Raw genomic sequence first — 17,316 nt, forward strand, 5'->3', positions numbered from 1 at the left:
TATTCTATAATTAAGATTACAGAGAAAGTACTTAAAATCCATGTAAATAAATTCTTCCAACATCGATATGCCAAAAATCACAAGTAAATTTTATCAGTCTATGCAGAGATACTATGTAAAACAGAATGCAATAAAATACTATATGATTTAGTTTGATATCACAAATTCATTCATATGAGCCAAGGTTAACTTATTTGGCAGGTTAAATGTGTTAAAAAAAAAATCTATGTAAATATTCCTATATAATCATACTTCATTCAACAATAGGATTCTCATTCACAGATCAAAAGCTCAAGTGCAATTTTCATCTTCTCTATTGCATCCTCAGCAAAAATTATCATTTAATGGGCTATAGTACTCAATCTTATTTGAATAACCTAAGTCAAATGGTACAAGAAGTATTGATTCTTTCAATGAGGCCAAAACGAAGACTAGATGGTACAATTTTCTGAGTTATACATATAAATAATGGTTCTGTTACTCCTCATTACCTGAATTTGTTAGTATCTGCTGAACAGGAGTCACACCTGCAGGGAGTGCCAAGGTAGCAGCTGTAGCAGCAGCGCTCTGAAAAAACAAAGGAAAAAAATCAAAACCACATATGTGCATAACGGTACCTCAATTTATCTCTGGCACATTTTCATAGTATTTATAATTTATCATTTAGTATACACTAAAATGAAAAGTTTAAACAAGACTAAAACCCATTTTATAAAATGATACAATAAAGAGACCACCTAGCCTAAATGCCTTACTTAAGTACTTCAAACAATGAAGCAGAATAATATAATTGGGGTGTTTTTTTCCCTTGAAGAATGTGCTCTAAGGAAACCTCACACATACTAACAATGCTGTACAATATATAAAATATCCACTCCATTATTTCTTTTCCTACTCTATTTCCTTACTCCCAATTCCTTGTTGTCAATTACAGTTGACCCTTAAACAATGCAGGGGCTAGGGCACCAACTCCTCACACAAGTGAAAATCCACATGTAACTTTTGACTTCCCAAAAACTTAAGAGCCTACTGCTGACCAGAAGCCTTACCAGTAATATAAATGGTCGATTAACACCTATTTTGCATGATACACGTATATATTATATACTGTATTCTACAATAAAATAAACCAGAGGAAAGAAAATATATACCTTATTTATGGAAAATAACCATATGTATTGAAAATATTTGCATGTAAATGTACCCATACAGTTCAAACTCAAATTGTTCAAAGTCAACTGTAATATACTTGAAGCAAAATGTTAAGTATCTTCTTTTTAGAAATCTTAATATTTTTAATTTATGCTAGAATCAACAGGGCTTTAAAGAAAACCTTGTATCAGAAGGCTGAGCTTATATAGCTAGCAATTCTATGATGCCCTAAGATGACAATATTGGCACTATATCTAGGTGAAACATATTAATAGTAGTTTTATTAACACAAAAAATATCTAAAAATCTTTAAAAAAAAGTCACCAACTTTAATTTCTACATTTTTTTAAAAAGATTTTATTTATTTATGTGACAGAGACAGCCAGCAAGAGAGGGAACACAGCAGGGGAGTGGGAGAGGAAGAAGCAGGCTCCCTAATTTCTACATTTTAAAATGGAGGTAGTATCTGACATTTAGGTTAAAAAAACATATATGGGTATACTCTGAATCTCTTTAAATCCAGGATAAATTTTTCATTTACTGCTTCTGGAGACTTCTGTTCTCCCCTTTCCTCCAAAAGAATTACGCCACATTTTTACTGGTTTTTTTAATTCTATACTCAAAGTATGTACATGCATCTCACTGTAACTATATACGAAGGTAATTTTTCCCCCTCATCCTTTAACCTTTTTAAAGGTACCAAGCCTTCACATACCAATCTAACATATACATTTTCAGAAACACTTCTATTTGGTAAGCTCTGAGAAATAAATATAACTGTGCTTTGAAGATGCCAATGCCAGAGAAGTCAACAATATTTGGAAAATTATACACAAATAGGTTCATGACACTACTATCTAGTCTAGACTGTATGTATAGCTTTCTAAGAAAATGTGCTTCTTCTTGCCATTTGATAGGTCTAACTAGTTTCTACATCTCAAGCCTCAAATTCCCACTATGTCCCCAGAATCCAGCCATAGCCCCACCAGATTCTCTTCATGAAATGCAGGTTCTGCATTTTGCTTATTTTAAATAAATCTTGTCTGTATAGGCAAAAGAAAGGTAATCTAAGTCTAAGGAACACATTAACAACCACTTACTAGTAAGAAATACTATTCAAAGATATTTATATTCAGATTTTAAAAGATTAATAGATCTCCCTCTATTGACAAAGTGACAACTGTAGTTTCTATACAGCATACATGACACAATAACCACCTGCACACCTCTGCACATTCCAGATGCTATCAATAAATATTTGTTGAATGACATACTATACAGAACTCATCTTTTATCAGTGCTTACTGAAAATTTCTTCTTGTATTTTATGAAATAGCCCTAAAATGAGTAACACATCAGAGCAATTATTTCATAAAGAGAACCTGCGAAACTGGTTTGATACAAGGTCCTGTCTTGTAGGTTCCCTGAAATAGCTTTCTACCTAATATATTATCGCTATCCTACATTCTTACCAAATAACTTTTCAATGTTCATTTCCAAAGCATGCATAGTTTTTTAAAAAAATCAAAACTGGAATAAAATCTGGCCATCTGCAATGACATGGAGCTAAAGTGTATTACATTAAGTGAAGTCAGTCAGAGAAAGACTAATACTGTATGATCTCACTTATATGTGTAATTTAAAAAAGAAAACAGATGAACATATAAGAACGGGGAAAAGAAAAACAGGAGAGAAGGAAACAAGCCATAAGAGACTAGAGAACAAACTATGGGGCGCCTGGGTGGCTCAGTCATTAAGCGTCTGCCTTCGGCTCACGGCGTGATCCCAGGGTTCTGGGATCAAGCCCCCATTGGGCTCCCTGCTCTGCTGGGAGCCTGCTTCTTCCTCTCCCACTCCCCCTGCTTGTGTTCGCTCTCTCCATCTCTCTCTGTCAAATAAATAAAAATCTAAAAAAAAATAAAAAATAAGGTCTATCCCTCTAAAAAAAGAGAGAGAGAAAACAAACTAGGGTTGATGGAGAAAGGTAAACAGGGAATGGGCTAAATGGGTGATGGGTATTAAGGAGGGCAAATTGTTATGATGAGCACTGGGTTTTGTACGTAGGTGATGAATCACTGAATTCTACTCCAGAAACCAATACTGCACTGTATGTTAACTACCTAAAATTTAAATTAAAAAAAGAAAGAAAAAGGAAATCAATCAATCAACTGGGTATCTTTGAATCAGGAATAATTCAAACCAACGAAATCAAAAACAAAACCTCTCTAATTTGTAAAGAGCCTACAGTGCTTATATTTCAGAACATATAAAATACATGGGGCAAACACTGAAAACACCAACTAAAATACTAAAATACACATAAATGCTAACACCTTTTATTGACAGGTGTTTCTGACCTATGATGTGTTTAAATACATGCTCTTTAGAATCGAGACAATAACAAACAAGTCAGAGATGGGCCGCTAATTTTTCCCAGTCTCTTTAAACACAATTTTAATTCAAAATTATCTCCCAACACTTAAAATCCTTAGAAATCAGATGGGCCTACTGTATCACTGTAAGTGATTCTACAAAATTTTCTGTTTTAAAAGGACAAAAGTCGGGGCGCCTAAGTGGCTTAGTGGGTTAAGGGGCCAACACTTGATTTCAGCTCAGGTCATGATCTCAGGGTCCTGGGACCAAGCCTTAGTGTCTGCCTCTGCACTCAGCAGGGAGTCTGCTCCCTCTCCCTCTGCCCCTCCACCTGCGTGTATGCGCGCTCTCTTTTTCCTTCTTATATGAATAAATAAGTCTTAATAAAAGGACATAAGTTATTCCCTAGGAAACAGTCTCAATAGTACCAACTACAATATAGATCCTACAGTAAGACTTTCTTTTTTTTTTTTTTTTAAGATTTTATTTACTTATGCAACAGAGATAGAGACAGCCAGCGAGAGAGGGAACACAAGCAGGGGAGTGGGAGAGGAAGAAGCAGGCTCATAGCGGAGGAGCCTGATATGGGGCTCGATCCCATAAAGCCGGGATCACGCCCTGAGCCGAAGGCAGACGCTGAACCGCTGTGCCACCCAGGCGCTCTAAGACTTTCATTTTTAAGAGTGAAGGTTAAAAAGAAATTTGGGGCCTTAGACTTGAAATGGAATTTTCTGAATGATAAAAATTCTTATGATTCCATGAAAGGCTGGAATTTTGTGATTTTAATGAAGAACTGATTCCAGCAATTTGAACTAGGACAAGTCGCTATCCTTGATTCTTTTGTGAATTTAAAAACTGCAATTTCTACTATCACGTAGAAATTTGTAATTCTGTCAAGCTATAAATTTGTAAGGCTGGTATATTTAAAAAGGAGTGATCAGTCTAGTAGGTGAGCCCTGTTTCCTATTCCTAGCTGGCTTATCAATCACAGATGAGCTTTTTGAGGTTAACTACTCCTCACCAAACAGAAGTGATTTCTTAAAATACTGTTTTGTTTTGTTTTTTTGTTAAAGATTTTATTTATTTGACCGAGAGAGAGAGAGAGAGAGAGACAGCCAGCGAAAGAGGGAACACAAGCAGGGGGAGTGGGAGAGGAAGAAGCAGGCTTCCCGCAGAGGAGCCTGATGCGGGGCTCAATCCCAGACCTCCGGGATCATGCCCTAGCCGAAGGCAGACACTTAACGACTGAGCCACCCAGGCGCCCTTAAAATACTGCTTTTTCAGGGGACCTGGGTGGCACAGTCAGTTAAGAGTCCAACTCTTAGTTTTGGCTCAGGTCATGATCTTAGGGTCACGAGATCCAGCCCCCCTTCAGGCTCTGCATTCTGTGGAGAGTCTACTGAAGACTCTTTCCCTCTCCCTCCTCCCACCCGTGTGCCCGGGCACGCTCTCTCTCAGATAAATAAATCTTTGAAAAATATATATTTTTGCTTTTTCATTAAAAAAAGAACTATCTGGAAAAAAAAATCTCATTGTTAGCATTAGGCTAAGAGATTTTTTAAAAAATGATTCTTGCCTTTAAATAAAAGGTTTGGCTGAATTTAAGAATGAAATGTCAGGAGTGAGACTCCACTAATAGTCTATTTATTGTAAACAAAACAAAGAAAAACCATTTATGAGAAAGTAATGGAATAACTATTCCAATAAGACTTCATTTGAATGTCTTATTTTTAAAAAATTTAAGTCTATAGGTAAAGATTCTCTAAGAATCTGTAGTAGTTTTTCTAATTTTAGTTATATGGTACTATAGTTGATGGGAAATACTACATGTCCTAAATCAAATTTGAAATTTGAGGACTTATGTTCAGTGAATAGCCCTCAGAAATTCCAAAAAACTAATGCATAATAAACTCAACTGGTTAAAATGTATTTTAAAGTAGTAATAAATCTTATTTATTGTAATAAATCTTATTAAGCTATGCTACGGTTAAATCAGAGCAAAAATTTTGAAAGGTTTGGTCTTAGGAACAGTTACCCTGAACTATCCAAACAGTTCATTTTCATTTTTAAAGTTTATAATTCTTAGCATTCCTGACTTCTAGCAATTAATGGGTCTTCTGAAACAGAACTATAACTGGCACATTATGTTTGGGAGGTCCCCTAAACCCATTTTCCAAAAATAGCATGGGATGAAATAGTTCTCACAAAGCATCATTCTTTTGGTATTTTCAAGATAAAACTGCATAATTTTATGAATCTCTATATCTAAATATCAAGCTAAACTTAAATCTGTGGCTAAATCCAATAATTAGAAAACCAAATAAAACAGCCATTTTGTTCAAGTCTTGAACAAACTTCAAGTTGTTAATACACAACATACCTGGGCATAATCAAAATTCTGAGTTAGAGTAAGTAGAGCCAAACAAAGTGTTATGTTCTGAGTCTTACCATGTTTGATGCGTTCATATGCTGTATCAGCTTAGAATCAGGAACTATAACTTGTGGTGCAGCAGCTATTAAAAAAAAAAAAAAAAGTACAAGTGCAAACAAGGAACCACGAGGCTGTTTCATAATCGTAAGAATGCTATACAATGCTGAAAACTTTTTCCTGTTTTCTGTATTCAAATGCATTCACCCATTTGATACCTCAGAATGTTATAAATTTCCATGGTAAATAACAGCTGTGATAACATCTTATACTGGAAAACATCAATTAAAAAAAGATTTGAGTAACAACGCCTACGGATACAAAGGAATTTGGGAACATGAAGTAGTAAGATACCTAATACCTGTACATATACTGCTCTGTGCATTCTTAAACTGGAAATTTTCAAACAGAACATAATTGTCTTGTGAACTTAATATTGTTTTACTGATAAAATACTACTGTTAGAATGAGTTAGTAACCCATTAAGAATGAGCTCAAAAAAACTATTAACTAGTTTTTTTTTCATCTACATAGCTCTCTTTTCCCATTTGACAGTTGCCAGAATCTAAAGTTACTTCCAACAACTTTTTAAAAAATATATATCAGAAATAATGGCAATATTTAAAAAAAAAAAAGAAAGAATGGCAATGTTACATAAGTATAAAAGGAACTAAGTGTTTGATTCCGCAAATTTCAGAGAATAAACAGATAATCCCATTATCCCAATATTCTCTGAGTGAAGAAAATCAAATTTTAATTTATGATGACCTAAAATCCTAGAGCCAGGCCTGAAGGCAATAGGAGGAACAGTCATCAAAACAGATCAAAAGGATAAAATTATTCGATGCAGGTATAGAATAAAATTAAAAGTCTTATTTGGTATAGACAGTAAAACAATCCAGACATTTCTACCATACATTACTTACTATATATCACTATCAATTTTAAGTCTTATATATTCTCAGATACTCTCAAATGAGGCAAATGGGTAACTAAACCATTACCCTGAAATAAAACTTTTCGTTTACTTTCATTCTCCTCTCCAGTCACGATTTACAAAACTCAAATGCTTGGGAAGTTTCATAACTGAATACATTATGTGTCATGACAGAAAATACTTATTACATGTAACAGGCCAAGCTTCCTAACCTTCTCAGGGCCCAATTTTCCTTAGCATCAAAATGTTGGAAGAGCTCCTTTACAAAGCCTTTTGTAAAGCTTCAATGAAACAAACCTGTAAATTTACTTGCACAGTACAAAACACTATGGACACAGTCTATAAATACTTGGTTTTTCTTACATTTAAACCAAATAATACAAATTATTACACACACACACACACACATATACTCTTCACTTAAAAGAAATCTAATTCGGTCAATTTACACTTAAAGTATTAGGAAATTGAAATTTCAGACTGCCATACTTACAAAACTCCCCCAGTGTTTAAAATATATTTATAAAAACCAAACTCAAATGTCTTTGAATAAATCAATTTCATAAAGAAAGTAGGTAACGATTTTACCATATAAAATAACAAAACCCTTAATAAATAATCTTTATGACATATTTTAGGAAATCCACCATTAAGTAGCCTTCTCAAAAGAAAGTATTAATACACTTACATCATCTTAGGCTCTCAATTAACTACTTGTTTATCATTACTACAATACAAAATCCATGTTTTATACAAAATGTGTACGTAAATACACATATACAGACTATCCCCTCAGTCAAAAGAAAGGAAAAACCTACAGTATTTCTCTTCTTTGAAAATGACAAATTTCATTTCCAAGTTGTAAGTAGAAAAATATATCCAGCCTCACCTTGCTGTGATGCAGGAATGAGGACCTGCTGGGTCTGCGCTTGCTGAGGTACCGTCTGCTGTGGTTGAGTTTGCTGATGGTGGTGGTGGTGGTGATGTTGCTGTTGCTGGGGTTGATGTTGCTGCTGAACTTGTAATAAAAGCTGCTGCTCTTCTGAATGAAATCCATCTACTGCCCTAGACTGCATTAGTTTATTCTCCCACAACTAAAGCAAAGAAAAGCAAAGAACATTCTAAGTGAATGTTAGTAAAGATAACTCTGGACATGTGGACAAAACATATTTTACTAGTCTATTTATAAGATTCTTCCATTTTCAAAAACAACATAAACCACAAAATAAACCAATCTCTAATTCTTACCCAAATATATACAATGAAAATTAACCTTTAAAGTATCAAATTTATTTTTTGCTATCTTAGAGTAATGAAGAATTTTGTTTCTTTTTATATCTTCAAACTTTCTACAGTAATTCCTTAGAAATTTCAGGCAGAATTTCATATAAGCTATTTTTTAATAATCAAAGATTATTCTTTTTTTAATGTCAAATCAATTATTAACTATTTTCATGGAAATCTCCCTTTAATGAAACCTCTAACTTTCAGATTACACATGCAAAACAAATTCATCCTTTCTTGATCTGAACAAAGAGAAACAGCCTAACTTTCCATCTATCTGATCTTACACAAGGAAAGAGAAACGGCAATGCCTAATGCTTTTAGAGGCACTCTCAACCCACCACACCTTTTGAAATTCCCCTCCATCTTCCATCATGACAAGGAATAACAATCCTTTTCTGCTTTGCCACTTCTCTATTTTCCCCTCTCACCCTAGACAGATATTATGGTGGGGAAAAAAATCAGACATGGGCAAAAGACAAAAAATAAAATATGTACGACTATTTCATCCCTCTCCCTAAACACATTTCCTCTCTACCAGACTTATTGTTCAATCTGGAGAACCTCAATCCTTATAAGAAATTGCCCAAGAAAGAAACAAACCATTTTTTAAATATACAAATTAAATATAATTCAGTTATTTGGGGGCCACCTGGGTGGCTCAGTCAGTTAAGCGTCCGACTCTTGATTTCAGAGTTAGGCTCTGCACAGTGTGTTTGTCCCTCTTCCCCCTACCTCCTTGCCCCCACTCTTGAGCATACACGCACTCTCTCTCTCAAATAAATAAAATATTTTAGAAATAATAATAATTCAGTCATTTTATACACAAGCACCTAGCACCTACACACACTTTGTTTTCTCCCCTGGGAAATGCTCTTGGAATATTGCCTAACACACCTGAGACTTTTATCAGATTCTTCAAAAAGTTTCTTTTACCATACTTAAAATGATTTTTTATCATTTCCCGACACTTCCAACTGTTCAAGAAATTCTATTATTTGTAGCTACATGCTAATAACAATTCCAGTATATCTCTAATGGCTTGCTAAAAAATCATGTGATATCTCCCAAAGCAACCTATGCCCCTTACCAAGCTCAGTATTTAGACTTGCCTGAAGACTATTCTTACAGAGACAGTAACAATATCTCTCTCACAGGTTGTTGTGAGGACTCAGTAACATATTTATGTAAAACATTTATCAGAATCTAGCATAAACTCAGTGACCAATAAATGTTAGTTTTCATTATTATGGTGGTGGTACTATTAATTGTGTAATAGAGCATTACACCAGAAGCCAGAAACACAGTCCTGGTTTGGCCATTATTCGGCTTTGTGGACAAATTATGTATTTTTCTCAGGCATTTTCCTCATCTAAAAAGAGGACAAATTGAATTACTTTTAAAATCACTTCCAGCTAAGAAATCTAAGTCTCTGAAAAATCTCAAATTAAAAACAGCTACAGTTCTTCCTAGGGTAATAAAGAATTATTTTCTGAGAGCTCAAGTTGTATCTGGTTCATCTCTGTAGAGTGGCCATTAGCATAGCACACAGGACAAAACGGACACTTAACAATGAATAAAATACATTCCAACTAACATATATACAAAGACTCCCAAACAGTCTGCACTCACCCAAAACTTCTATACTTCTTTTGCCTGTTCTAAAACAAAACAAAACCTAGCCTCTGGTAAGCCAAAAATCAAGGTACCATTGATTGATATGCTTTAAGAAACCGTTGTTTAAACCATCATTTTTTAAATTTAAAGCTTCAGTTGGATCACCTCCCATTGGTCTATCCACTACAATATGATCCATTCACATCACTTCAATGAATCTTCCATGGTAATGGCAAATATTAATGATTATATATTATATGCTAAGTACCAAGTACCACTACTCACCTAGCCTCCCAAGTCAGCGGCCTGAGTCAGAATCCACCTCAACACCATCATTACTGTCACTATCCCTCCCAAAGCATTGCTCCGCTCTATCCTTACTGGTATGGCCCTGCTTCAAATCCTTTCCTCCCACCAATACTACCATAAAATGTAATGACTAAGCCCACTGAGCTCCCCACATCAAGTCATAAATTCTACAAATAATTACTGATATCTCCTATATACTATACACTATTAGACGCATTGAGAACAGACAGTGAACAAATCTGACAAAAATCCTTCTCCTCACAGAGCCTACATTCTAGTGAAAACCTGCTCTTCCAATCTATCCTCTATAAATCTGTGGTCCTCAAAATGTGGTCATCAGCATCACCTGAGAACTTGTTAGGCATACTAATTCTCAGGCCCCACGCCAGACCTACTGACTCAGCAACTCTGGGGATGGAGCCAAAAATCTTTTTTAATAACCTGTCCAGGTCACTTTAATGCATGCTATTAAAGTCTAAACCAATGCTTTTCAAAGTGCATATTGTAAGCCACTAGTGGGTTGTTAAAAGTCAACTTAATTTTTTTTTTTTGGTATATGTAATTGAATTAAAAAGAAAATGTCAGACTGTGCCTCTATCAGGTCAGACTCTCTGGAGCAGAGGTACAAAAATCTGCATTTGAACTAGCACCCCAGAGAATCTTTCTCACTTTAAAGATCAAGCTCCTTAATACAGAATTATATTAAACCTCTCTAACTGCTACTATAACTTGCATTCTACTTTCCTAACAGTGTCAAAGTACTTGCAGTTCCCTGAATATAGCATACATATCTCATGTCTAAATCTTAGTAAACTATCCCGTGACTAGCAGTATTCCCTCATTATTCCCTAAACAATGGAAATGTCAAAGTCACATAGCCTCAAAAGAAATCACTCACTGCCTCCAAACCCTAGAAATATTTCAATCATACTTTTCACACTAAGTTTACCTTCTCTACTGAAATATGAACTCTTTCAAGGCTGAGACTGTCTTATTCAGGAACTAACAAAATGACTAAAACTTACAGACATTTAGTATTAATTTCAAAAAAGAGAAGGGAAAACAAACTGTTGTTCTCTAGCATAATGTGTCTCTGTAAGGATGCTACTGACATTTTGGCCAGGACAATTCTTTATTGTACAGGATAGTGCCACAGGAAGTGTACAGAAAAAAACAACATTCCTGCCTGTAGCCGACTAAATGCCAAAGGTGCCCACTAGTCATTAAGACAAGCAAACATGGTCCCACACATTTCCAACTGCTGGGGGTGGGTAGGGAGCAGAGGAGAAAGGGGTGTTGGAGTAGTCAACACTGAGAATCCACATTTACTAAGTACCAAATACCGTCCTAGGTAATGTGAAAAATGCAAATATAGTACTGTACAAATACTTAGCATTAAACTTATAATATCAAATAATATAAAGTTCAAATTGGCTAAATGTTTTGCTTTTCTCCAATTTATTTTAATTGTATTTATCAAAAAACTATTTTTTAAATATCAGCTATTTAAAATAAACAATGCAATACTGTTTTCAGCAACAATAATCATATTAATACTACTGACAACAATCAAGAATACTGAATTGTTACATATTTTTATTTTACTTAGGAAATAGAAGAACTTTTTTTCTTTTATAATACTATTTTTCCCTCCAACACAATAACTATTATTTCTGGCAATCCTACTTCATCAATCTTTTCCAGGTCTCCGAAATTAGACACGGAAAAAAATTCATTTTCTGTCCCCCAAATGGCTATAATGTACATCTATGTATCATATAGATATATGTATAGATATATATAAACACATGTATATGTATATACAGATATATATATATATATATATATATATGTATAGCTCATTCAGCAAATGGTAGAGACTCATTTTTACAAAATCCTGTAACACAGACATTGTTACTATCTCCTTTTTACAGAAAAAGAACCTGATACAATAAGCTAGGTAATTAATCCAAGACCACCAACTAATAGCAGGCAAAAGTGGGATACAATCCAGGCAGTCTGACTCCAGTGTCCCCAGTTAGGGAACCTGGTCCCTGACAGTAAAGACTGAATGTCCTTTAAATTCTACATCCTAGACCCCTCACTTGCCTTATCCTAATCCCAGCTCTGGTCCAAGTTTTAATCTCTATACTATATTGCTGTTATCACAGCAGGCCTAGTACCTTCCTTTCTACTGGTAAGTATTGTATATGTCATCTGGAGACAAAAGGCCTACGTTCAAGTCTCTACCATTTGCTAAATGATCTTATCAAAGCATGTTCCCTCTGAGTCTATTTTTTGATCCATAAATCTGTGATTAAATCTACTGTTTCCTGGCAGTCTGCCAAGCTAGAAATTTGAAGGACTCTACTTTCACAAAACATCTAAGTCCTAAATAAAATACAGGAAAACTGCATTTCTGGGCTCCCTTGAAATGGTGTTGGGGTACAGAGTTTTCCCTAAGAATAAATAAAGTAGAAAATAATAGATTATTGTTCAAGTTATGTCCCAGATATTTATATATAACTAGAGTATATTTAGAACACTGGTTCTTAATCAGGAGTGGTTTTGCCCCCTGGGGACATTTGGCAAGGCATGGAGACATTTTTGGTTGTCAGAAATGAGTGGTACTACTGGCATTTAGTGGGCAGAGGCCAGGTATGCTGTTAACATTCTACAATGAACAGAACAGCTCTCTACAACAAAGAATTAACAAATGACAGTAGTGCCAAGGCTGAGAAACCTGATCTAGAGAATAAACTGAGTTTCAGATTTGTCTCCAATTGAAGAAATTCTTCTCATTTTATTTTATTGGGAAGAGAGGCCATGTTTTATATCTCCCACAGTACTTGCTGTTTAGATATGGGTAGGTCTGACAGTGTAGAAATAAGGATGATTTTATCATTCACTTTGAACAAGATTTCTAGACTGTCATTCCCACCCATAATCACTAATCCAAAACACAATTTACATTTAAAAACAGATTAAAGACTATCAAGACCATGTTTTAGGTGTTTTTTCTATCTCCCATAGTTTATACATTAAAGTTGGTCCAAAGCGTTTCAAGAGATAACCTCCAAGAATTGGGCTGATAATTTTTTTAATCGCCTCTCTTCCAGCATTATCTAGTTAAACTTCAAATTACATGCACAGTCATTACTCATCTTAATTCGTCATCTAATTCACCACTGTATCCTTTGCAACAGTGGTGAAGTTTTTGATACAAGTTTGTGAAACAGCCAAAAAGTAAGGAGGAAGGGGCTAGAACTAATGACAAAGTCCTTTATAAAACATAAAACACAAAATCAATGTTAGTTTTTGTTAGCAAGAATGTCTAAACCTGTAGAATCTAATATAATATCTACCAGTCACACATGGTGATTTAAATAGGAATTAATTATAATTAAAAATTCAGTTCTTCAGTTCCATTAACTACATTTCAAGTGCCTATAGCCACATGTCGCTAGTGGTTACCATACTGGAGAGCAGAGATACAGAACATTTATCACCACAGATAGGGCACATTCTGGACATTCTAATGAGATCCTGAAGAAATTTAGTACAGAGAATTAAAATAACATAAACTCAATTTAGTATAACAGTTTATTTTTAAATCCAGTTACAACCCACAATAGAAGAGTATGCCCCATCTGAAAAACAGCGAAAATATTAAACTACTTTGTTCTGTTAGATTCTGGAGCCATGTTTGTTATTAACTAACTTAATTAAATATTTAATGAATACCAACCACATATTCGAGGCACTGTGCTAGAGGCTAGGGATTCAAAGTCGAATAATTTGCAATTTTTGTCACTAAAAACTAGCCATCAAACAAATCCATGTATAAAACATATATAATATTCAGATATTATATACTACATTATATATATTACACTAATATATATTTGAAAAATCAAATGTAATAAAAATACAGGTAGATCTATTTAATCCCAAAGACAGCTCCTTCTCTTTGGAGAAAATGCTTTGATTCTACCAGTAGGAAAAAATCAATTCCCCACACTTTGTGAAAAGCAAGAGTAGATAACAAACAACCTGGATTGACTACTAGTTTGATTTAGGGTAGATTAAAGGCTTTGGGGCTTGATTTTCTACATTTAAAAATGTTATATCTTCTACATAAGGTCCAAGTACTTCAAGGACAACCACTATATGAGTGTAAGATAAACTGCAAAGTATTCGCTCCACATAACACAAAGGAATCTTATTCTCTTATTCATAACCTGAGATACTTTATGCTATTTAAGCAGTTTATACTGCGATTCTTCCAACTCATGCCTCAAGAGTTGGCATTCTTTCACTTGACTTTTTGGATGTCTACTCTTCACTTTTAATAACCATTATATTTCTCTCATGGTAAATAAAAATTTCCTCATCTTACTTAAATCTATGTATTTTTCCTTCCTCGCACAGGCAGTCTTATTAAAAACTCCACAGAAGTTTACCCACAGATGCCTAAATGCTCTAAGACAGATTTCATCACCATAATAAAGGTGAGGTTTATTTTATTTAAAGTAAGTTCTTAAGCTGCAGCCTCCACACTTCCACTGAATAGATAAATAACAAAACAAATGTTCTTAACTGTAATTGTGATTACTTATTCGTACCAAGGAGCTCAATACCCAATTTCTAAGCCAGCAGTTCTAAAACTTCTGAGTCTCAGGATCCTGAGTGATAAACTTTTAAAAATTACTGAGGACCTCAAGGAGCTTACTAAGCTGGATTTTTTGTTTGTTTACAAATTCATTTATAAACAGCAATGTATCCATTACATGTTAACATAAATAACACATTTTTTAACAAAAATAACCAAATCAAACTCAGTGACAAATAGCTTAAAGGAAAAATAGCTGGATTCTCCTATCTGTTTCTACAACCATCTTATTGTTTTGGTTGAATATACGAAGAAAATCTGTCTTCACACACCTAAGCAGTTGGGAAAAGAAAAAGTATTTTAATTGATGGTTTCTTAAAAGTTAGCTACAATGCAGAATCTGAAACCATACACCAATGAACTTTTCATACTCTCAGATTCAAATCCATTAATTTATCTTTCATTTTGAAGGAATTTTGGAATATCATGCATTGGTCATTTGGAAAACATAAGTTCAGTGAATTATTCGGTATCCCAAATATTAACACATTTCATTAAAGAATATCAAATAATTGCATTTCTTAATATTAACAGTGACCTCATCTTGATTCTTCAGTAAACATCTTTTTAATATTCACTGCATCAAAATAGGAAGCATACATAAAGCACTGTGCATATTGAACAGTTATCTCAAGGAAAAGTACTTGTGCATTTGAGTAGCAAGTTTAACTGGCCACTTTTCATAAAACACAACTTTTACTGAAAATATGACAAACTATGATTATTCAGACTTGGGCATCTGGCCAACCTCATGCACCTCCTGAAAGAACCTGTGGGGGAAACCTCAGGACTCCACAGACCTTATTCTGAGAACCACTGTTCTGAGCAATAAGACAAAAATATTCCATGATTTCATGAGTCATTACAACACCAAGAAAACACAAATGCTAAATAAAAATATCTAATTATTTCTGCTTAAATCCAAAGAAATCCAAGAGACAGAAAACCAGCTCCCAACATAAAATATTTCATAAACCTAATATTTGGCCCACATTAAAAAAAAAATCAGACTTAAAAACATGACATTCTTTTATCTAACACTTATTTAATCTCCACAACATAAACACTTTTTAGAATACAGGTACACTAAGACCATGAAAAAAGGAAAGAAAAAAACCCCCACAAAACTACAGGTATATCAAATAATTAGACCATAAATACACAATGTTAATGGTCCATTAGTAATAGTGAATGCTATTACCAGGCACTGTGCTTATGCACTTTATATGGTTATTATATTTAATCCTCAAAACAAACCTATATGGTTAGTCCAACCAATTCCCATAACACACATAATGAAACTGAAATACAAACAGTGTGCCTAAGATCAGAGGAAGGATGGATAGTAGACCTATCTAAAATTAGCATCCTTCACCTATCCATACACTGCCTCCTGCAGTAGAGTTGAATGTTCATCCCATGGAAAAATTATGGATCAGTCTCTGGCTGAAGAGTATTTTAAGGGGAAAAAAGAGTATGACTTTTAAAAACAACGAAAAGAGGCAAACTCACGGTTTTTAGTTCCATCAGAACTTGTTCATCAACTCCATCATCCAAAAAGATGTCTCTCACATCATTAATAACATCTTCGATCACAGATCTGTACAATTTAGGCTTTAAAGGAAAAATAAAAAACTTGAAAAAGATCATTTTTCACATATTCAAAACAAATTAAATATAATACAATCATTTTTCCAACTAACCAAAATTTATCTTAGAAGATACAATTTAAAGATATGGCCATGTTAACAAATATCACTTGCTTCAGTTAAAATGGATTATTTTATGACTGCCTATTTTAAAAGTCTTAAAGACTATTTAATGCAATTCGTATACAGGAGGTCCTTACGCATACAAGGTTCACACAATTTCCATTTATAATTTCCTATGTAGTTATAATCAAATACCTAACGTGACCCAATAAATAGCCTTATGGGTTGCTTATGTCTGGTTCCTATTATTCTTCCTTTGTTTGACTCCTATATCTCACAACCTCCTAACTAAGCCTTAACCTAGAGAACCTTACATCCTGCAGTCATTTGCCTGATAATATCTGCAACCTAATTTAAAAATCACATAATTTCTATTTTCTGTTAACCAATCTGTGCCTTTAAGCTACACCATTAAACTGTTCATATACCCACAATTAAAAGTCTCAAAGCCCCAGATGAACAGGCACACTGATCTCTTTCCCAGGATTTCTTTCCTTCAACTACTGCCCAGATGATCTATGAAACAGAATCATGGACAACCTCAATGTTTATTTTTCTAATTAATATTATTACTATTATTGTTGGTAGTACTTGGGAAGGGTTGGAGGGGAAGATTGTTTCTAAAAGTTGCCAGAATAATAAAAGGAGAGTAAATGTGAAAGCATTTCAAAAGTATAAAGTAGTTTTTAAAAATCAAAAGGTAATGGACAATAATTTGCCCAACCCACATCCTATTTTTAGATGTTAGGCAAGAAGTTTGCATGTCAGTGTGATAAAACTAGAGCTATCTTGTTATAAATCCATTATCACACCCAGTTAAGGTTATCAGCCT

General features: G+C 34.2%; 1 protein-coding gene and 1 non-coding gene across 2 annotated transcripts in view; both read right to left on the minus strand.

The window, feature by feature from the left end:
* Positions 1 to 17,316, minus strand: part of GTF2A1 (general transcription factor IIA subunit 1) — a 43,954-nt gene that overhangs the window by 23,290 nt on the left and 3,348 nt on the right. Inside the window, exons 2-5 of the mRNA XM_045807710.2 lie at positions 16,285 to 16,386; positions 7,780 to 7,984; positions 5,974 to 6,038; positions 492 to 567 (exon numbers count right to left, since the gene is read on the minus strand). Coding sequence (XP_045663666.1) covers positions 492 to 567; positions 5,974 to 6,038; positions 7,780 to 7,984; positions 16,285 to 16,386 — 448 coding nt within the window. The remainder of the gene's footprint in view (positions 1 to 491; positions 568 to 5,973; positions 6,039 to 7,779; positions 7,985 to 16,284; positions 16,387 to 17,316) is intronic.
* On the minus strand, positions 6,626 to 6,769 carry LOC123799080 (small nucleolar RNA SNORA79). Its single transcript, XR_006781497.1, has one exon. It is a non-coding gene; the product is annotated as a small nucleolar RNA SNORA79 (small nucleolar RNA).

This window comes from Ursus americanus, chromosome 26, assembly GCF_024610735.1.
Source record: "Ursus americanus isolate L20-20 chromosome 26, mUrsAme1.1.p, whole genome shotgun sequence".
NCBI lineage: Eukaryota > Metazoa > Chordata > Mammalia > Carnivora > Ursidae > Ursus > Ursus americanus.